General features: G+C 46.6%; 2 protein-coding genes across 3 annotated transcripts; one reads left to right on the forward strand and one right to left on the reverse strand.

Moving 5' to 3' along the window:
* Positions 1–1,505: 1,505 nt before the first annotated feature.
* Positions 1,506–11,713, reverse strand: LOC109886434 (ubiquitin carboxyl-terminal hydrolase 38). 2 transcript variants are annotated; one of them, XM_031828349.1, is made up of 12 exons: positions 11,242–11,373; positions 10,954–11,145; positions 9,690–10,425; positions 8,866–9,001; positions 8,578–8,707; positions 7,827–7,928; positions 7,075–7,233; positions 6,610–6,803; positions 6,320–6,419; positions 6,083–6,189; positions 4,066–5,440; positions 1,506–2,495 (listed from the first exon to the last, which is right to left on the reverse strand). In XM_031828349.1, exons 3-12 carry the CDS (start codon positions 10,369–10,371, stop codon positions 2,331–2,333), a joined length of 3,150 nt encoding a protein of 1,049 aa, XP_031684209.1. In that variant the 5' UTR covers positions 10,372–10,425; positions 10,954–11,145; positions 11,242–11,373; the 3' UTR covers positions 1,506–2,330. The 2 variants fall into 2 exon arrangements, with proteins under 2 accessions (XP_031684209.1, XP_031684208.1); XM_031828348.1 differs by having other exon boundaries at positions 10,954–11,713.
* Positions 11,424–22,177, forward strand: LOC116374662 (SWI/SNF-related matrix-associated actin-dependent regulator of chromatin subfamily A member 5). The gene is made up of 23 exons (XM_031828350.1): positions 11,424–11,724; positions 12,549–12,659; positions 12,744–12,910; positions 13,050–13,150; positions 13,634–13,734; positions 13,943–14,122; positions 14,511–14,666; positions 14,817–14,948; positions 15,058–15,126; positions 15,445–15,554; positions 15,662–15,888; positions 16,116–16,237; positions 16,463–16,615; positions 16,856–16,988; positions 17,099–17,247; positions 17,446–17,673; positions 18,004–18,117; positions 18,417–18,539; positions 18,746–18,878; positions 19,199–19,317; positions 20,769–20,981; positions 21,143–21,256; positions 21,501–22,177. The coding sequence occupies exons 1-23, from the start codon at positions 11,650–11,652 to the stop codon at positions 21,567–21,569; spliced, it is 3,099 nt and encodes a 1,032-aa protein (XP_031684210.1). The 5' UTR covers positions 11,424–11,649; the 3' UTR covers positions 21,570–22,177.
* The last annotated feature ends 86 nt before the right edge of the window (positions 22,178–22,263 follow it).

The raw sequence follows: 22,263 nt of genomic DNA on the forward strand, positions 1-22,263 counted from the left end.
GGGTCGGTCAATTAATAATTGAGTGCCATTGATTTTTTTCCCAAATGCTTTTTGAGGCGATTACAGTGCTACTACTACAGTGTGTTGTAAACGTAATGGCAGGGATACCGAATAGCACAGAAATCACCCATTTACAAACCACAAGCTTGCATTGCTACATTACACATATTGGCTATGCCATTAGCAACAGCAAGTGTGCTGATAGGGTCAACCGTTGCATACCATTCTCTATTCATGTAGTGCCACTATTGCAAGTCTGATGCTACTGTTTTAAGACCCATTACATAAAGATGCTTCTCGTTATCCTTTTGGAGAGGGTAAGGGTTCTATAACATGTCGGGCCCCGTCTAAGAGGTTTTAGGTCAGTTTCCACTGGGTAAGGAAACCTATCCTGGCTGGTAATTTGAATGATGAGGCTTTCCCATGGGAGGTCTGTCTGACATCACCGTGAACTCTCCCTTCTGTTACTCCTATAAATCTCTCTACCGGGTCATGTTCATTAGGGCACACCGTAACAAAATAGTTCACAATGTGGTGCAACGTAAAACAAAAATGAGGGTTTTTTTACGTACATTTTCAGATAGTACCTCCCCGTTTCAGGATGTTTTCCTCCGTTTGGTGCCTAATGAATACGACCTGTGGTATTATACAAGATTGTCAAGGAGAACGGATTTATTTCCTTCTTCCTGGACACTCCTTCAGTCTTACTCAAACATATTCACCTATGGGCATAGAAGAGCACCGGTAATTGACCTTATGCCAGGACTGTGCATGAGAAACATTGAGATGCCACAGCAGTAATAAACGCACCACACCTGAAGCAGGTGGTCTTGGCTACAGCTTCAAAGCCACTCTGCTTTGTCTTTGATCTAGGGAAAGGGGATACCTAGGTAGCTGCACAACTGAATGCATTCAACTGAAACTTGTCTTCCGCATTTTACCCAACCCCTCTAGGTTCTCTGAAGAAATCACATCCACACTGGCAGAGGAAATGTTACCGCAACTTAGCATGCCGTTCATCTGTATCACAGCAACATGCTTCATTAGATGGGAACATCGCCCAAAGGTGAATGTCTGGACATTCAATCATTAACAGTGTCTCAAAACCAGTCTTACGATTCACTCAAACATCAAGTGTCCAATTGCAAACCTAAGAACCATAGCCAGTACATGTAATGTTCAGTATGACTACAGCGGAGGAATGCCATGAAAAGATAAACAATACACGTAGCAACCCTAACTTACAATATTTTAATGTTGAATAAGACAAAAGGTAGGAGGCATTGATTGTGTGTGGGCAGACTGGGCACTGACAACACATGAAGCTGAACACAGCCATGCATTCATACGGCCGATAGCTAGCTACTGCAGTGTGTTCAGAGAAGACAATAATACAAGAGCATCTAAATGACACTTGTGGGAGAATGTGAAACATGAAGGTGTAAAACTCACCAGGGGGGGCTTGTAGGTAGCGCTAGATTGGCAGAGCAGGCAGACACAAACAAGACCCTTTCATCTTTAATATTGGGGAAAATCATGTATTGTACATAACTTTAAAACACTGTACAGCAAGGCTGAGGTTTGTGTCTTTCCAGTCAGTCTTTTTGTAAATTCAGGTTTAATAATATCTAACAAAAGGCACAAAATCTGCAACGAAAGAAAAGTATCCCTGAATGAATAACTTAATTATAGAGTCAATGTTAGTAACCATAACCCCACCTTAAGAAAGTTGTCAAACGTTCAGCATGCAATTAACACACACATTGTATTAAAAGATTAATCGCATCTAAAACTTTTTGTATACAGTATTCATGGCATTAGTTGATCATATTCCATGTTTATTGAATATACTTTCGCACTCATATCTGTACATTTTATTGCATATGAAAATGTCTTATGACAAGTACACATCAATGAATCTCCTTATCAAAAATCAAACCCACCGCTTGAAAAAGAGAAATGCATGCAAACCAGAAAAGGTTATGAGGTCTAGCTTGTCCCGAGGCAGAAAGTTGTGAGTTATGGACGATAATAAAACGACAGAGCCAGACATGAGAGGTAAGACCCTCACTAAGGTTGAGTCCAGTGTTGAGTTCAGTGTTGTGTGTTGGATTTAAGTCCATGTGGGTGTGTACATTATGCGCTGTATTCAAGTGCTCCCTCCAAGATATTCAGCGCTCTCTCTCTCTTTACTTTCATATGTGCTTCACCATCCACTGGATGAGGAGCCAACCAGACTTCTCTGTGCATGTCTCTCATATATAGAGTCCAGTGGTCTTTCAGTGCTATATTTACTTGTCTCTCACTCACTCTTCCCAGTCCCTCCTCCATCAGAACACCAGTCTATTGACAGTGTTGAACCCCCCACCTCCTCCTCCTCCCCCCGAGGGACCACAGCTGCCCGGGGGTTCGTTGTCGTCTGGTCCATTGGGCCTGAACGAGCAGGAGGCAGAGGCCGCCTGGAGAGCTCGGGTCCGCGCGTTCAACTCCTGTTCCTATTGGACAAAAGGAGTTCGGGACCATTAAAACACTGTTCAGAGGGTCATTCATTAGGGACCAAATGGAAGAAAATAGAAACAGGCAGGGACTACCTGGAGTTTAATTTTCCAATGCAGAACGGTTTAAAAATGTTACCTGTCCTAATGAACATGACCCAGGAGTTTGGGTATTCTGTCTGAGCAAGACAATGCAGCTCTGCTGTCCTCTTGTGGTTACTGCAAATGTGTGGTTGAAGTCTTCTTTTTTTGAGAGATTAACAACTCATGAAATTTCACTTGACTAATTGCATCTTGAAAGCACAAGGGAAATGTGTAACATGTGTATGGTTGGCTTTCTGAATACTTGCAACATGTTTTGATCAAAGCTTGTTCAGAACTACTTTAATCCCATCAATGGATACATGGAAAACAGGGTCCTGTTAAATTTTGAACATGGGCACAAATTGAAAGGACAAATTCCAAAAACAAGTCCAAAAGAGAAGAGCAAAGCGTGACATTACCAGAAATACCCTGAAGAATACGGAAACGTGTCTGACATTCCGATGCCATCCCCACAAAAAAATATATATATATTTTCCCCACCATCACTGATAACCAGGGGCGCAACTTTGGTTTTAGAAGTGTGGGGGGGGGGCATCATTTATAAAAAAATGTATCCAGTCAGGTAAACACGCCAAACAGCCTACCGACCGCATGGTCCTAAAGCACACTGTTGCCTTGTATCACATTCCAATGATAAAACTGGGGGGGGGGGGGGAAATGCAATTTCAGAGTGTGTGTGGGGGGAGGCATGCCCCCCCCCATCCCCAGTGAAAGTTGCACCCCTGCTGAGAACTACTTTGTTGAGGGAAAATGTAGTGATACGATTATGATATGTTGTCTCACCTAGCCATCTTAAGATGAATGCATTAATTGTAAGTTGCTCAGCAGAAGAGCTAAATGACTAAAATGTAAATAGGCATGCACCTCAGCGTCCCATGCTAATCAAGCAATTAGAGGAAGGTTATTGGAGGCTTGGCGTGATCATAAGTGAACACAGTCGACTTCCCTGGGCCAATACATTAGCATAGCCTGATGCATCATTTAGGTCAGGATCACACTAAACGGTTATGCTAATGGCTGCGTCACCCCTCCTTGGCCTGTATTTAGTGACAGAAATGACAGGCGCCGACACAGGAGGGATTTTTATGTAGAGATAATTGGTTGGAGTGAATCGGATTTTCACCCGTCTGCTACTCTGTTATCTAAAACTGGTCATTGAGAGAGAGATGAAAGTAGATTATTATAATATGGGTTGTTGCCCTCGTGGTTAAGAGGGTGGGGGTCAAAGGTGAGGCTTGTCCTACTTGTAAAGCCAATGGAAGAGGCTGCTTACACGTCACCAATTTAAGAGTTCATTCGATGAAACAAAAAATTGCTCTGATAACTAAAGAGACGATTTCCTTAAGGTTTCAAACCAAAAATGAACATACTGTAAATGAAATTGAGTAGAGCCCTTGGATAAACACGAGCAAACAGAAAACACCTCATTCACTATACTGTAACTCCTCACACCCTCTTCTCTCACCTGTAAAAAGAGCTTGTTGTCCTTGGTGACGGCGTCCATCAGTTCTTTCTGCAGCGGAGGTTCAGAGCCCAGTCTCATGCCATTGGCCGTCACTCCCCCGGTACTGTTTTGCCCCCCCGTAACGTCCTGTTTCCGGTAGATCAGCACGTAGGCCGTGTCCTTGGGGAAACGGTTTGTGACGTTCTGAACCGACCCCAACGAAGTGAACGTTACCCTGCTGTCGTTGAACAGCAGCCAATCCCCGGCCGCCTGGCCTCCGCACACCTCTTCCACTTCCTGTTTGGGATGAGTCGACCCAGAGCAAGTGTGTGCGATGGGCTCAGTCTGCCCGTTGCCAGGATCCTCCCCCAGGGCGAGGGGATTGGCTAGGTGGTGTTGGGCTCCGTCGGCCCCATTGAGGTTGCGGCCGTAGGAGTAGTAATGGCCACTCTCCGACGACATCCCAGAGTGCATCACTACAGAGCTGAGGACGTAGGGAAGGAACCGGGCTGCCGGCCACACCCCTACCTCACTTTCTCCTCCTGCCATCCCGTTGTCACCCTCTAGCCCAGTCTCCTCCTCCTCTCTCTGTGACGGCTTCAGTTTCTTGGCCAGGTTTTCGCTGCTCTCGGGCGAGTCCACTTGGAGTGGAGAGGATGGTGGCGAGGAAGAGGACGAAGAGTGTTTGGGTGGAGGGGCGTGCACGGGCAGTCTCATGAGCGGCGGGATGGTGACGTTGTCCAGAATCTTGCGGCGCACGTGGCACTTGGCGTCGTAGGAGAACCTCAGCAGCGTGAGGATGAGGTACTCGGGCGCCACCACCACCCTCATCCCCCGCTCTGCCCGCTGCAGCGAGCCACACTTCTGGCAGAAGTAGGCGTTCTCCTTGTCCAGGATCTCTGGTGCCAGGAAGTAGTCCACCAGGTCAGGAACAGACAGCGGTGGCTCGCTGGACCCTGGAACAAAATGGACGCCGGTGGTGGAGGCCGTGACGGGTTTGGGAGAAGGGCCTATTTCGGGAGCCTCGCTGCCCCCGTTGACAGCCCCCTGGCAGGGGCCCCGGGGTTCCTCTGAGGGGCCCTCGGTCTGAAGAGGGCTGGAGGTGGAGGAGGGACAGAAAGCCAGGGATAAGTCAGTGAAAGGTTCTTCTTTCTCCGAGACGCTGTTGCATGTCATACAGCGGATACCCGTGCTCAGCCTGCCTCCAAACATCCTCTCAATGAGCGTCCTCTCATCATTCCCCTCGGACTTCCCCTCCACAGGGGCCACGGGTGACACTCCGGCATCCTCCGCAGAGGTTTCACCTCCGGTGTCGTTGCTCGGTCCGTTGCCAGGGGAGACAACATTTGGCTTGGCTGACATGAGAACCTGGATAGTTTTCTCCTCTTCGTGTAACCTTGGCAACAGAACACGAGGAGACAAGAGAAAGTTCAACCAAAAATACAACATGCAAATGAATGTAACAGCATAATAAATGGAGCTGTCCTTTTCAATAACACCCATTCGAGTGAACATGAAATCTTAAAATCCTTCTCTCAAAACACTAGATTTATACATACATTCTTTCCATCTATACCTGGAGTCATACAGGTTTTAGGAGTTGTAGGGTGCTCCAGCAGTCTACTAGATGGTGTACTACCTGTCCAGGAGGAAGGAGCTGTAGGGTGCTCCAGCAGTCTACTAGATTGTATACTACCTGTCCAGGAGGAAGGAGCTGTAGGGTGCTCCAGCAGTCTACTAGATTGTATACTACCTGTCCAGGAGGAAGGAGCTGTAGGGTGCTCCAGCAGTCTACTAGATGGTGTACTACCTGTCCAGGAGGAAGGAGCTGTAGGGTGCTCCAGCAGTCTACTAGATTGTATACTACCTGTCCAGGAGGAAGGAGCTGTAGGGTGCTCCAGCAGTCTACTAGATGGTGTACTACCTGTCCAGGAGGAAGGAGCTGTAGGGTGCTCCAGCAGTCTACTAGATGGTGTACTACCTGTCCAGGAGGAAGGAGTTGTAGGGTGCTCCTGCAGTCTACTAGATGGTGTACTACCTGTCCAGGAGGAAGCGGAGGTACTCAGAACAGTCCTGCTGGGATCCTGCATTGAACCAGGGGGGCCGAGACGCCTCAAAGAAGACTCTGGGGGCATACGCTGCCCTCTGCAGGAGAGACACACACAAACTGAATGACCACTCACCGAATACACACACCAAGTGAAACGTCAGGGATGGATCCATAGTCATTTCCATTGAAAAACCTGATGGCCACTAACAGCAGCAGGAGACAAACCTGGGTGTGTGAGAGGAAGGTGAAGAGGAGCTGCAGTTTCTTCATCAGTGTGTTGGCAGTGGCATCATTCAGACGTAACGATAAGACAAGCCTCCTGAAACTGGGACAGGACCATAGGAAGGTTCGTGCAGAGCATTTCATAAGAACTTCCTACATAAATATTGCAGCATTATATCATTCTATTGTGAGAGGATTCAAGTCAGAATGTATATACACAGCTTTGTTAACCATGCGGTCAACTCAATATAAATGCAACGTGTAGTTGTGTGTGTACTAAATCCACTACTCACTCTGTGGCTGAGAAGAGTGTCTGTATGATACTGTTCATGTAGCAGGTGTTTCCCAGGTTGATGAGGCCAGTCTTGCCCGTCTCAGACTTGCCCGGCAGCCTCAGCAGGCCTGAGGCAAACGAGTTGGACTGGGACGTCCAGGCACTTTGGTTCAGAACCAGCTTGATCTTCTCCTCACCAGGCCCAGGTAGCTCCTAGAGGGGAGGGAGACAGCTTTCAGACACTACATACACCACATTTACTACACGAGCTGCGTAGTATTGTACACTGTCCGAGTTTTGAAGGTCCATCCATCAATAATGACATTCACGACACCACAAACACTCAGTTGGTCACATAAATAATGTAAACCTACCCCCCCCCCCCCCCAATGTCAGGTGGATCATAATATAAGGACAGTAAATGTTTGATACATTAAAAAAAAGGGCAACACTCGTGTGATCACTCGTTGTCAAGGTGTCTTACTTTGATGGCCTCCAGGATGTCGTCGTAGAGGTCAGGGAAGCCAGAGTACTGGTACATCATACAGTGGACGAGCTCTGTGAAGTGCAGCAGGAAAGCCTTACTGGTGGGCAGGCCGTCATGCTTCAGACTCTGAACCAGGTCCACTATGTGTGGCACGACCTGGGGAACACACATTGAACGTATTGTAGACAAACATTTACAGTAAAGTCGTTTAGCAGACGTACAGTTAGCTAGGTGAGACAACCAACATATCACAGTCGTGGTACGTCAATTTATCCTCATCAGCAAAGTCAGTGCTGGTACACATGATGTTCTTGGTCATGTGCACATCACATCTGTTCTAATCTGTTACAAGGTGGAAAGGTGCAGTGTAGGAAACTAGGCACTGCATATAGCAGTAGAATAGCACTAAACACACTGATGTAGTGACTGGTAAAAACATCAACCTTCACATGCTACATTAAACCTCCCTTTTTGTCATGGGGGGGGGGGGTCACACTGACTTAAATGTAATCAACCTTTTAAAAGGAATTGACAATCATGGCAGATGAAACCACCACCAGTCAACTAAAGGACCATCTTGGTGCTTTAAACACTTTACACCTCATTAGTGGAAGAGCCCTGCTGAGAGGAGAGTGCATCTGGGAAATGGAGTTTAATGGAGCCTGAAGGTATTTCAGCTAAATAGGGGGAATGAGGGAGGGAAAGACATGCGGTGCGCAATAGAACGAGTTGTATTGTGTGTTTCTTACCAAGTGGAAGGCCTCAGGAGAGTGTTGGAAACTCAGCAGCATATGGGAGAGAACCACTAGGGCCCCCTGTCGCACAATGGGGTACCACAGACGGTTGAACACCTACACACAAAGATAAAACATATAGCATATGTATTGTACACACACTGACACAGAAACACACAATTCAGAAGTGATATAGCTAGACACCATAATGACCAAACTACAGGAACACATTTTCGTTCATGTGATCATCTATTCATCAGTTCTAACTGAAGTTAATATGTAGTTATAGATGCCATCACCACAGAGTTTCTAAACCCAGAGGCGCAACATCGCAAGACTTCCGGGAACGCTTGCGAAACAGATCAGGCCGGGGTCAATGAGAGAAGTGAAAAATTGTTCCTTCGTTGTGACTTGTCTCAAAATCTAAAGTCACAGCCTAGATTCCAACCAGTTGTTGAACATGTTATTTCTCCAACCTTGTGAAAGTGACAAACTGACACATTTTCATTTTTGTCAAATACTACTTTATATCGAAGGAGTGCCTAGACGACTGTTCGACACAATGACATGTTTCTGAGCATGGGCTTAGCTAGCCAACGTCGCCATGACATCACCTAAAGTGTCATCAGGGATTTCTATTGGAGAAGCAGTTTCTGCCCATCTTCATAGAGTACTGTATTTGCTATTACCATGTGTAACTACCATCTTAGCTCATTGGTGCATTGACACACCCTGCTGAGGTAATGGTGGTCAGTACACTACCCACCAGTTCAATCTTAAGCAGGGTGACATCTATGAGGATGGTGAACTTCTGCACCGCAGCCAGTCCCTTCAGCAGGGCAATGACCCACATCTCCACATGGTGGGCTAGAGGCCAAGACAACCAGTCAATCATCCTGATGAAGGAAAGAGAGAGAGATGGAGAGAACGGTAAATAAGGGCAGAAAAGCCCTATTAAATCACTACATCCCATCTAGTATACACACTGCAAATACAACGGATTCATTTATTCAGTTTAGCTAATGAAAAAACACAGTAAAAGGCACCCAGTGACCTGCAGAGTGCTTGAGTCATGCTGGTGTCTTTGACGTTCTGGTCGGTGGTAAGGCTCTTGATGAGAACTGTGATCATCTGGAGAGGTATGTGCTGGACCAGGCTGGCTAGGGCAATGGAGGGTTCGAAGGAGGGGTCTGTGCAGAACACAAAAAAAAACTTGAGTATAATTGACTGATGATTTTGGGGGGGGGGGGGGGGGGGGGGGGGGTCACAGCTTATGAAATATGCCCCAATTGTATTCAAATGTCTTGTTTACAACCTCTACCCTAACCAAGTGACCCATATCAAGTATGATATTGAGCAGTGCATGAACTCTCCACCACCCTGGATCATTAAAATGACAAAGAAGTTACTGTTCCAAGTCTCAAGCATGTGCTAACAAGCCTGACATTCCTCATTTTTCCACAGGTGGGCGAAGGTGGAGGTAAATTAGTGGCTGCATTAGAAAATACTATAGTGTACTCTACTTCTGTACAGTAAAAATGTATATTGTATTTGAAACGGCTCATTTTGTTCAAATGATTTATAAAACTTTATTTATTTAACTAGGCAAGTCAGTTAAGAGCAAATTCTTATTTACAATGACGGCCTACCTGGGAACAGTGGGTTAACTGCCTTGTTCAGGGGCAGAACGACAGATTTCTACCTTGTCAGTTCGGGGATTCGATGTAGCAACCTTTCGGTTACTGGCCCAAAGCTCTAACCACTAGGCTACCTGCCGCTCCAACTTGTATGGGACATTGATGCATAGACACATACAGTGCAAGTTGTGCGTGTGTGCTCATCTGTGACTGTGTGTGGTGGTCCCTCCCTCAGTCTCACCAGTGGAGGAGATTATAGCGAACACCTCCTGCAGAGATGGCAGCAGTGTGACCGGCTCCGCCTTCCAGATGTTCTGCAGCAACGTGCTGACCTTGGTCACCTGGTCCACGTACTCCCTCAGCTCCCGCTCCTGGCTGGCAGGACAGTGGAAGTACCCAATGGTCCTCACCAACTGCTGGCAGAACAAAATGGCCGTCTTCTCCCGGGGGATGCACTGTATGAAGTCTGAGAGCATGGTGGCGAGACGGGCGCACAGGGCTGGCTCAGGCCGTTCACACACCATCCTTAGGATTTCTGTCTGGATGATGGAGAAGATATCCAGCACCGAGGGGCAGCTGATCAGCAGCCGCAGGCAGCCATGGATGTAGTCAACCACGGCCGGGTCCTTGCGGTCCAGGGGGCCGTAGCCCTGCTGTAACAGGCCCAGGACAAAGTCTTTGCTGAAGAAGAGCTCAAAATCAGCACGGTGGTAGCGGGCATAGGCCTCCAGCACCTGGAAGCCCACCTGTTTCTGGAAGGCGTCTTCGCCCAAGAAGATGAGGCGAGTGGTGAGAGTGTACAGGGCCTGACATTGCTCCGCCGTGACCTCTTTCTCTGCGGCTTCGACTACCTTCTTCACGATGGCCTTCTTCACTGGGACTGAGTGAGAGGAGCTAACCAGCGCCTCTAGAATCTTGTCCATGATGGCAGGCGATCTATATAGCTGTGAGGGGAAAGATCAGGGAGCAGTCCACACCTAAAAGACGAGAGCGAGCAGGACATCAACCACCATTAGTGACCAGTTACTTATTCTGGCTAGCTTTCCATTTCTTCATAGCATGTCTACCACAGCTAGCTAGCTAGACGTATGATTCGGTCAACAACTTGTAAATAACAAACTGTAATCGTTTTTACCATTACTGAAAAGTTGTATAAGCATAGCAATATCACACGGCTATGAAGCTAGCCACAGGTAAACAAAAACAACAAGCATCATGCTTTGCCTTATCATCACAAAGCTAGCTAACTTAGCTAGCTAAACAAGTTAACACATTGAGCTAGTTACAGTAACCACAAGCGGCATGTTATCGAATTCAAATTAACTTAGATTAAAAGGCATCGATGCACAAATAAAACATGTGTGGATAACAAACTTTTTTTCGTTCTTTAACAAACTAGCTAGCGATGCTAGCATGACGTTAGCTGTGTATGGTATTGCAACAAAGCAGGCCGGAGATGTCACTAACTTAGCTAGCAGAAATGTATCTTCCCAAACATCACGTACCAATATAATTCATAACACCAGCATCCGATGAAAATATCATAAAATGCCAGTTGACATTAGTCGCCGGTTAACAGCTCAATCATCTCTTATTTTGACATTATAAAATCAGCTAATTTAAAAGCCCTGCAGAAACGTCATTCCGATGGACCACGAATTTTTCTAGGAGTCTTCTGCTGTTGACGATCTCATTGCCTGTTTAATAAAGAACGAAAATGCGACTATAAAATAAAATATATAAACTTTTTGTGAATTACAGGTTTGTTTAAATACAAATATAAACATACTGACAATGGTTTGTAATGACTTAAAACGAAATGTATTATTCCACGGACTTCTTTTACGCATTAACTGAGCTCATAGCCATTGGATAGGCATAGCAGTTAGACTGGTAGATATAGCAGATGGGTTATAACTTGTAAATTTGTGCAGATTTTGCATTTCGGGGGGAAAACACGCAGCCACGCTCCGAAAGTCTCGCGAGACAAAGCGGAACCTTTGAGAACGCGGGTAGCGGGGAAAGGAAGCTAGCGAATGAATCACTTGTAGCCAGCCAGTCTCTTTCATAATAAACAGTAGGACTATAGCAGCGTATTTTCTGAAATAAAGTTTTTGAAAACCATATCTGCCATTTATAGGCGGACGAAGTAATCGAATAAACAGACGATCGATTTAAATCGAGGAAGAAATTCGGTAGCAATGTCCGAGACTGGAAACGGCGTGGAGCTGCGGGAAGAGCGAGCAGTTGAACTTGAAGAAACCGGAGGAGTGGAGGTGAGCCTGAACAAAATAATAATAATACAAATTCTGAGCCCATCATTAGAAAAAATTGCTCAACAACTTTTAGATTATGCTAAAGTCACTTCCAAAGCGAGCCATCACAAACTTTGTCTTTGCTAGCTCGAGTTGTTTAGCTAGCTAGCATTAGCGTCGTTAGCTAACGTTAATCAACAGCTCCGACCCATCTTCCCGGAGAGTGTGTCTCGCAGTACTGTATAGTAGAGCTATCAGCTAGCCTGTTTAATAAACAGTCATCTAACTATGCTAGCTAACGATACACCTGATACACTTTATTTGAATACGCATCAAGGGTTTCTATACAATTGTAGCAGTTGTTTACATCTGTTTGACGCTGCATTCGATCCTCTGTATACTTGTGCAGCTTATCTCACATTTAGACAACTGGGAAGTCCCAGTCAAGTCGTGACGTCAGTGATCTTCAGGTTGGGAAGTCGGAGCTCTAGAGCAGTTTTTCCCGAACCTGGTCCTCGAGTACCCCCAACAGATTCGTTGTTGTAGCCCCTTGACAAACACACCTCATCCAACTCATTTAGGGCTTGTTGACAAGTTGAACCAGGTATGCTTGTCCAGGGTTACAATAAAAAGGTGTACTGTTGGGGGTACTCAAGGACCAGGGTTGGGAAACACTGCTCTAGAAAGAAGTTTCCAACTTGGAACCTGGAATTCAAAATATTTTTCCCAGTCGGAAATGGGTTTTTTCTTTTGAGTTCCCCAATCTTGAAGGCACTTGGGTCGGAAGTCTGAGATTTCTGAGTTCCCAGTTGTTTTGAAAGTGGCGTTGCATTCCTCTTTTCCAGGAAAAGGATGATGCGTCAGAGGCCAGCAAGGAGGAGTCTTCTGAAGCCGGACAGGATGCCCAAGATGAGGACCCCTCTTCATCTACAGCGCCAGCCTATGAGGAGAAAGTGGTAATGGCACACTGCTAGATGTTCATTTACAGTTTTAATATGTAATTTGTTGCTCACAAAGTTTCACTGCTTTTCTGTGTGTAGGCATCAGACCGGACCAACAGATTTGAGTACCTACTGAAGCAGACAGAGGTGTTTGCCCATTTCATCCAACCCGCGGCCCAGAAGACCCCCACCTCCCCACTCAAGATGAAGCCAGGGCGCCCTCGTGTCAAGAAGGACGAGAAACAGAATCTCCTCTCGGTCGGAGAGTGAGTATACAACACAACACGCAGAACAACTTGACCCGATGATTCGTCAGTCTTCCGTGGGAGTACATTGGGTGTACGTGTGGGGCATTTGATATGCTGTCTCTGATGAATTGCGGGTACCCCTTTCTCTCTTTGACAGTAACCGCCATCGTCGCACAGAGCAGGAAGAGGATGAAGAGCTGCTGAGCGAAAGCAGCAAGACCACCAATGTCTGCACCCGCTTTGACGAATCTCCCTCCTGTAAGCAGTCACATGGTTTTACTCATTAGAGCTACAATATATAACTTCTTGGGCGACCCGACCAAATTCTCATAGAAATGTGTGTTATAGATCTGTCCTTCTCATTGAAAGCAAGTCTAAGATGCGGTATATCTGTTCTAGGTTCTCATTTTCTATGCTATCCGTGGTTTAGTTTAGCATCTTTTACTTTCGGTTTTGTACACCAGCTTCAAACAGCTGAAAATACAAAATGTTTTAGTTATGGAAAATACATTTCACAATGGTTTAGATGGTACAAAGATTCTCTGCACTAAACTTGCTTGTTTTGTCACTGACTGAAATTAGGTGAACTATTAGAATTTAGGCAAACAGGAAATGGCTTCTGCATAGTGCATCTTTCATGTAGCAAAGTCCTGACCGGGACTACTATAGTCCATATCTGAATGGGAAGTATGTCAACTTGTGCAATACTGAGTATGTTGTGCTGTATCTATCTCCCAACAGTTGTAAAAGGGGGTACAATGAGAGACTACCAGGTCCGTGGTCTGAACTGGCTCATCTCTCTGTACGAGAACGGAATCAACGGGATCCTTGCTGATGAAATGGTAGGTTCTTGTTTCAAACTAAAGTGAAAAATATTTTGGTATTCCGGTAGTTCTACATGCATATCTCTTGGTGTGTGTGTGACTCATGAAGATTACTCCTGGACAACAGCAGTAACAGCATCCAAATACCCATTCATGCTAAAAATCGGTATTCAAATTATTGTGTTTTATTTTTATATATACACTCACCTTGCCTGTTGTCCTTCAGGGTTTGGGTAAGACCCTGCAGACCATCTCTCTGCTGGGGTACATGAAGCACTACAGGAGCATCCCCGGGCCTCACATGGTGCTGGTGCCCAAGTCCACCCTGTACAACTGGATGAACGAGTTCAAACGTTGGGTCCCCTCCCTCAAAGCAGTCTGCCTCATCGGAGACCGAGAGCAGAGGGTGAGCTATGAGCAGCAGCAGACTACATGAATTCTCTAATGTAAAATGAACAGCGCATGTTGATTGCGGTAGATCAGCTGGAAAGCATTGGGTGGTGACTGTGGGACAGTGTTGAGACTTATGTGTTTTCCAATGTTCCATATTGGGAAGAAATGTTGTCATGGAAATAGTCAGTTCATCTCTATCTCCTTCTGCAAATGAAAACGTAACACGTAGATTTCCTGCGACATAAGACGCCTAATGGATATTCTGCATAATGCAATCCAATGCAAGTCAGTCATTTTTCAATAACTTGTAGTACCGCACTACAGAAGTTAGACTGGTGATGTTGCTGGGGCTTTGGTCTTGTGCCCCACCGATAACCCTGTATTCCCCCCCCCCCCCCCAGAATGCCCTGATCAGAGATGTGCTGCTGCCAGGGGAGTGGGATGTGTGTGTCACCTCTTACGAGATGCTCATCATAGAGAAGGCCGTGTTCAAGAAGTTTAACTGGAGGTACCTGGTCATCGACGAGGCCCACAGGATCAAGAACGAGAAGTCAAAGGTTCGGGAGCTTCTAAAGTTGACACACACTGTATACATATTTGATTAAATGTAAATCTGTGAAACGTCAACGTCTAACGAAACGTCAATTGGCTCAACTCACAAAATACTCTTAGATGGTTTGTCTGACCTGTGTATGTTTGCGCTGTAGCTGTCAGAGATAGTGCGTGAATTCAAGACCACCAACCGTCTGCTGCTAACCGGCACCCCGCTGCAGAACAACCTCCACGAGCTCTGGGCCCTGCTCAACTTCCTGCTGCCAGACGTCTTCAACTCCTCAGAGGTAAGAGGCAGATAAAACAGGATGAACTTTAATGTACCTGAGGGGGACAAATTGTTGAACATACAGACAATTGCCCTCCATTAATTAACTTTTTGTTTTTCTCTCGAAGGACTTTGACTCATGGTTTGACACCAACAACTGCCTGGGGGATCAGAAGTTGGTGGAACGTCTTCACACTGTAAGTATCTGAAACACTTCCTTACATTTAACTGTACTGTATGAATGTGTACTGTGTATATATGAATAGTGAGTAAATAGTATTTTTGTCTCTTGGTGCCTTGACAATGTATTACTTTTGATTTTAATGTAGTAACATCTTGTGTTGTTCTTGTCTAACTTTTTTTGTGGATCCAGGAAGAGTATCTGCTGCATGTTCAACAGCTAATGGGGATCCTAATGAACTAAACATGTATCCATGTAGGTTTTTATCAAATAGTGTTATGGGGCCTTCCCTTACCTTTCATTGGTTGTTCTCTCTCTGTGTACGTGTGTGTAGGTACTGCGTCCTTTCCTTCTGCGTCGTATCAAAAATGAGGTGGAGAAGTCTCTGCTGCCTAAGAAAGAGATCAAGATGTACGTGGGGCTGAGTAAGATGCAGAGAGAATGGTGAGTAGCCCACACACAGTCAACGTATGCCCTTTCCCTGCCAAACTAATTCTTCAGCCCCGTGCACTATAACGTGCATTTGAAAACACTGTCCCGTCTCTCCTCAGGTACACCAAGATCCTGATGAAGGACATAGACATCCTGAACTCTGCAGGGAAGATGGACAAGATGCGCCTGCTCAACGTCTTGATGCAGCTGAGGAAGTGCTGCAACCACCCGTACCTGTTTGACGGGGCCGAGCCCGGCCCGCCTTACACCACCGACCTGCACCTGGCCGTCAACAGCGGCAAGATGGCCGTCCTTGACAAGCTGCTGCCCAAGATGAAGGCTCAGGGTGGGTGGACGAAAGACTCCCCACTAAGACCCGTTACAAAATTTGTGTTTTTATGGCCTGTTTGGTGGCTCTTTGGCACTTTCAACTCTAAAGTTGATATGGAGACAGTGTTGTGTAAAGGCTATTTCAGACTTTTTGTGATTCAAACTACTATGTTAAAGTTGCAGCAGTGTAGGCATGGTGGATGATTGATTGGCGGCCATTTTGAACTCCCCTCCCTCTCCCAGGCTCCCGTGTGCTGATCTTCAGCCAGATGACCAGGATGCTGGACATCTTGGAGGACTACTGCATGTGGCGCAACTTCGGCTACTGTCGCCTGGACGGACAGACGCCCCATGAGGAGAGACAGGTACGACTATGACTCCCACTCCTGGATCTCATTAACGGCACTGGCTTATTACCCTGGTCCCAGATCTGTTTGTGCTGCCTTGGTGTGACATTGACCATAGGAGTTGGCAGGGCAGCACCCACAGATCTGGGACCAGGCTAATAAATGGCTTGTAAATTCAAACAATTTAACTCGTTGCAGTTTGAACACACTTCATTAAACACGACATTTTCCATGTTCCTCTAGATCTCCATCAACGCGTACAATGAGGAGGACAGCCCTAAGTTCATCTTCATGTTGAGCACCAGGGCCGGAGGGCTGGGTATTAACCTGGCCACAGCTGACGTGGTCATCCTCTACGACTCAGACTGGAACCCTCAGGTCGACCTACAGGCCATGGTCAGTACCTCTCATTCACCCATGTTAGTGGACTAATTAGTCAGTCTTTTATATGACATTTTACTATTACTATTTGCACTACAGATTTAACATGTTCAATTCCCCCTAGTTTGAATCATATCACAACAAGCGAGCTTACATTCAATAGAATCTCTCACCAGTAACTTAATTGATCAAGATGATTCTACCTGGTAACTGTTAGACACTTACCTGATTGGTTCATTTAACTTTTCTTCTCAGGACCGAGCTCACAGGATTGGTCAAAAGAAGCAGGTGCGTGTGTTCCGTTTCATCACGGAAAACACAGTAGAGGAGAGGATCGTGGAGCGGGCCGAGATGAAGCTCCAACTGGACTCCATCGTCATCCAGCAAGGTACTGCACCGGTGGCCATTTTGGATCTCCTCTTCCGAGTTTCAAACCTACGCTATTGAAGTCAATTGGCAATGCAACTGGCTGACTTGTCTACTGTGTCTGTTCTGCAGGAAGGCTAGTGGATCCCAATGCCAACAAGCTGGGGAAGGACGAGATGCTGTCTATCATCCGGCACGGCGCCACGCACGTCTTCGCCTCCAAGGAGAGCGACATCACCGACGATGACATCGACGAGATCCTGGAGCGAGGCGAAAAGAAGGTCAGAACGCAGACGGACAAGGGCCTAGCGCTAGCATTGGGCCTAGCATTAGCATTTATCTGTACTCAGATCATTTATATAATATGTGATAGCATTAGCATTGCTATATGTTGGTTGATATGGCAGTATCTAGAGGCCAAACACATTAGCAATGTGTAGCTAGATGCTAACGCTTTGCTCTGTGTTTGTATCTGACAGACCATGGAGTTGAAGGAGAAGATGAACACCATGGGCGAGAGCTCCCTGAGGAACTTCACCATGGAGTCCGACAACAGTGTGTACACCTTCGAAGGAGAGGACTACAGGGAGAAGAAGAAGGTGGTCACCAACTGGATCGAGCCACCCAAGAGGGAGAGGAAGGCCAACTACGCAGTGGATGCCTACTTCAGAGAGGCCCTGCGTGTCAGCGAGCCCAAAGCACCCAAGGTAAGCCTCGCTACCGCCGGCCTCTGGCTATGTATACGCACGCTACTGGGATAGCAGTGTGGATTGAATCAGACCATCTTTCTCCATGACTAAAACTCCTGTTCTCCTCTTCCAGACCATCTTTCTCCATGACTAAAACTCCTGTTCTCCTCTTCCAGGCCATCTTTCTCCATGACTAAAACTCCTGTTCTCCTCTTCCAGGCCATCTTTCTCCATGACTAAAACTCCTGTTCTCCTCTTCCAGGCCATCTTTCTCCATGACTAAAACTCCTGTTCTCCTCTTCCAGGCCATCTTTCTCCATGACTAAAACTCCTGTTCTCCTCTTCCAGGCTCCTCGTCCACCTAAGCAGCCCAATGTGCAGGACTTCCAGTTCTTCCCCCCAAGGCTGTTTGAACTGCTGGAGAAAGAGATCCTATTCTACAGGAAGACTATCGGCTACAAGGTACAACATGTACTGTTACTAGTGTAACTGGTGGTACATCAGTGATGGTAGGTGCCACTTAAAATTGAATGATGGGCTCATACTAATGGCTGGAATGGTGTATATGTGTTTGAGCCGTCCTCCCCTCACCAGCCTCCTCTGTGGTCAATTATGACGCCGTCAGTGTGATAATGTTCCATCAGACAGCGGACATTTTGGATCTCCTCTGCAGTTTCAAACCAACACAGTTGGGTTTGGTTTAGAATGGGATGTATCTGTTGAGTGTTTAAGTATATATGTGATATACATTATCTCTCCAGGTTCCTCGTAACCCAGAACTGCCCAACTCGGCACAGCACCAGAAGGAGGAGCAGGCCAAGATTGACGAGGCCGAGGGCCTATCAGAGGAGGAGCTGGAGGAGAAGGAGAACCTCCTCTCGCAGGTAATTGGCTGAAACAAGACCTCCAACTTAAACACTAGACATTCATCATAGTGCCCTACTCCATCATAGACGCCCTACTCCGTCATATTTATAGAACTACATGTAGTTCAGTTGAGATACTCTTTAATGGCTTCAACTACAAACTAGAGACAAATGTTAGCATTTGTGGCTTGTGTCGTTACAAACTGTCATCGATCTCTCCACAGGGCTTCACCATCTGGAACAAGCGTGACTTTAACCAGTTCATCAAAGCCAATGAGAAGTGGGGGAGAGACGACATCGAGAACATCGCCAGAGAGGTGGAGGGCAAAACCCCAGAGGAAGTCATTGAATATTCCGGTAAGAAAAAAAGAGAAAAAAATCCCTTATTTTTCTTTTCAAATTGCGGAAATGTATCTGAATCTTCTTCTTATATAGCTAGTGGACATTACTCCCAAGTGTATGACCGAGATCTAGAGTATTATGATCTAAACGTGTGTGTGTGTGTGTGTGTGTGTGTGTGTGTGTGTGTGTGTGTGTGTGTGTGTGTGTGTGTGTGTGTGTGTGTGTGTGTGTGTGTGTGTGTGTGTGTGTGTGTGTGTGTGTGTGTGTGTGTGTGTGTGTGTGTGTGTGTGTGTGTGTGTGTGTGTGTGTGTGTGTGTGTGTGTGTGTACACACAGCTGTGTTCTGGGAGCGCTGCAACGAGCTGCAGGACATTGAGAAGATCATGGCTCAGATCGAGAGGGGAGAGGCCCGCATCCAGAGGAGGATCAGCATCAAGAAAGCACTGGACACAAAGGTAAGCCATTTCAGTGAGGTCATCGTTAACAAGAACAACATTAGGGAGCCAAGACCTTTTTATTTTGATCAGATGATCGATACAGCTGTGAAAACCTCTGGCCACTCCCAACCCTTATGAAGGTATGTGTCTGGGCCACTCCCAACCCTTCTGAAGGTGTGTGTCTGGGCCACTCCCAACCCTTATGAAGGTATGTGTCTGGGCACTCCCAACCCTTATGAAGATGTGTGTCTGGGCCACTCCCAACCCTTATGAAGATGTGTGTCTGGGCCACTCCCAACCCTTATGAAGGTGTGTGTCTGGGCCACTCCCAACCCTTATGAAGGTATGTGTCTGGGGCCCTCCCAACCCTTATGAAGGTTTGTGTCTGGGCCACTCCCAACCCTTATGAAGGTATGTGTCTGGGCACTCCCAACCCTTATGAAGGTATTTGTCTGGGCACTCCCAACCCTTATGAAGGTATGTGTCTGGGCCACTCCCAACCCTTATGAAGGTATGTGTCTGGGCACTCCCAGCCCTTTTGAAGGTGTGTGTCTGGGCCACTCCCAACCCTTATGAAGGTATGTGTCTGGCCACTCCCAACCCTTATGAAGGTATGTGTCTGGGCACTCCCAACCCTTATGAAGGTATGTGTCTGGGCACTCCCAACCCTTATGAAGGTATGTGTCTGGGCGCTCCCAACCCTTATGAAGGTATGTGTCTGGGCCACTCCCAACCCTTATGAAGGTATGTGTCTGGGCCACTCCCAACCCTTATGAAGGTATGTGTCTGGGCACTCCCAACCCTTATGAAGGTACGTGTCTCGGCCACTCCCAACCCTTATGAAGGTACGTGTCTCGGCCACTCCCAACCCTTATGAAGGTACGTGTCTCGGCCACTACCAACCCTTATGAAGGTATGTGTCTGGGCCACTACCAACCCTTATGAAGGTATATGTCTGGGCCACTCCCAACCCTTATGAAGGTATATGTCTGGGCCACTCCCAACCCTTATGAAGGTATGTGTCTGGGCACTCCCAACCCTTATGAAGGTATGTGTCTGGGCACTCCCAACCCTTATGAAGGTATGTGTCTGGGCACTCCCAACCCTTATGAAGGTATGTGTCTGGGCCACTCCCAACCCTTATGAAGGTATGTGTCTGGGCCACTCCCAACCCTTATGAAGGTATGTGTCTGGGCCACTCCCAACCCTTATGAAGGTATGTGTCTGGGCCACTCCCAACCCTTATGAAGGTATGTGTCTGGGCCCTCCCAACCCTTATGAAGGTATATGTCTGGGCCACTCCCAACCCTTATGAAGGTATATGTCTGGGCCCTCCCAACCCTTCTGAAGGAATGTGTCTGGGCCCTCCCAACCCTTATGAAGGTATGTGTCTGGAGCTGGTGTCTGATCATGTCTACCAGAGGCTTACCATACACCCTGAAGGACATCTTTTCTCTCCCTCGTTGTAGATTGGTCGCTACAAGGCACCGTTCCACCAGTTGAGGATCTCGTATGGCACCAACAAGGGGAAGAACTACACGGAGGAGGAGGACCGCTTCCTCATTTGCATGCTGCACAAGCTGGGCTTCGAAAAGGAGTCGGTCTACGACGAGCTGCGCCAGTGCATCCGCAACTCGCCCCAGTTTCGCTTCGACTGGTTCCTCAAGTCCAGGACCGCCATGGTGAGCGGAGTGGCCCTGGGCCGACAGTGGAATTAAGTACAACTTTGTTGTAGAATCAATAGAGTACAACCTGTAGATGGAAATGTGTCTTTACTTCTTCAGTAACATACCCATTCATTCAAAACATTACACATGTTGTGGTTGTATACTTGTGTGTGTAGGAGCTCCAGAGGCGATGCAACACCCTGATCACCCTGATTGAACGAGAGAACATGGAGCTGGAGGAGAGAGAGAAGGCAGAGAAGAAGAAGAAAGGACCACGGAGTCAGTCTTCTGTAAGATCACAACGCTCCACTTCCTGCCCATCACTGAATTCTCTGGTCATGCAGTCCTCTCACTGTGCAGGAAGACACACACACACGACACTAACAATAGCACACAATGTTCTTTTCCACTATATAGTCTTGTCTAAACCAATATTCCGTTGTAAGCAGACGTTATTGTATGAAGTGACGATTTTTATGATCATTTGAGCTGACACTCCGTTTCTGTCTTCCTCTTCACCCCACACTTCCTCAGGCTCAGAAGCGTAAGGGAGAAGGGACCCCAGACCCGCGAGGAGGCCGCAGGAAAAAGCTAAAGCTGTGAGGCGGTGGTGGTCAGAATGAGGGCAGCGGCAGGCAGCAGTATAGTAGTCGTAGCGTCTGTTTGTTTTGTACGGGTTACCGTGGTGATACATGATGATGATGATGATGATTTACTGTATAAAACCCAAAAGGACTGAACTTTTCTTCACTATAGCGTGTCGTTCTATCTAGAAGATTCCAGAAGGGAACCTAGGTTCTTAGTGTCGATTTAAGGCAGCCCCCCCGCACCTCTCTGATTGAGGGGTTGGGTTAAATGCGGAAGACACATTTCAGTTATACAACTGACTAGGTATCCTCCTCTCCCTGTTGTATTCCTTCTATTCACAGGCCTGCTAGTAGGGACTAACTGACATACTGCAGCTGCGCTGATTTAGTAGAATTTTCTTTTTGTTGTTTTAGTTTTCTACCTTTTTTTTTTTACTAGTTCTTGAGGTGACGAGAGATTAATTTATGCCTGTTGGTTATGTTATCACATTCCATTGATTGTACCGATACCTCTATGTACCGATACCTGTATCTATCCCCCCTACCACTCTGTTATGTTACCGACCTACATTGTAGAAAATGTATTTTTGGAACGTGTCACTAATAAACTTCTCCTTTTTTAAATAAGTCTATTCTTATGCAAAAAATATATATACTTCTGTTGAATATTTGTGCAAAGCTTTTCACACAAAGAGCAGTGGACGTTCACA

Source organism: Oncorhynchus kisutch, linkage group LG7 (assembly GCF_002021735.2).
Source record: "Oncorhynchus kisutch isolate 150728-3 linkage group LG7, Okis_V2, whole genome shotgun sequence".
Classification (NCBI taxonomy): Eukaryota; Metazoa; Chordata; class Actinopteri; order Salmoniformes; family Salmonidae; genus Oncorhynchus; species Oncorhynchus kisutch.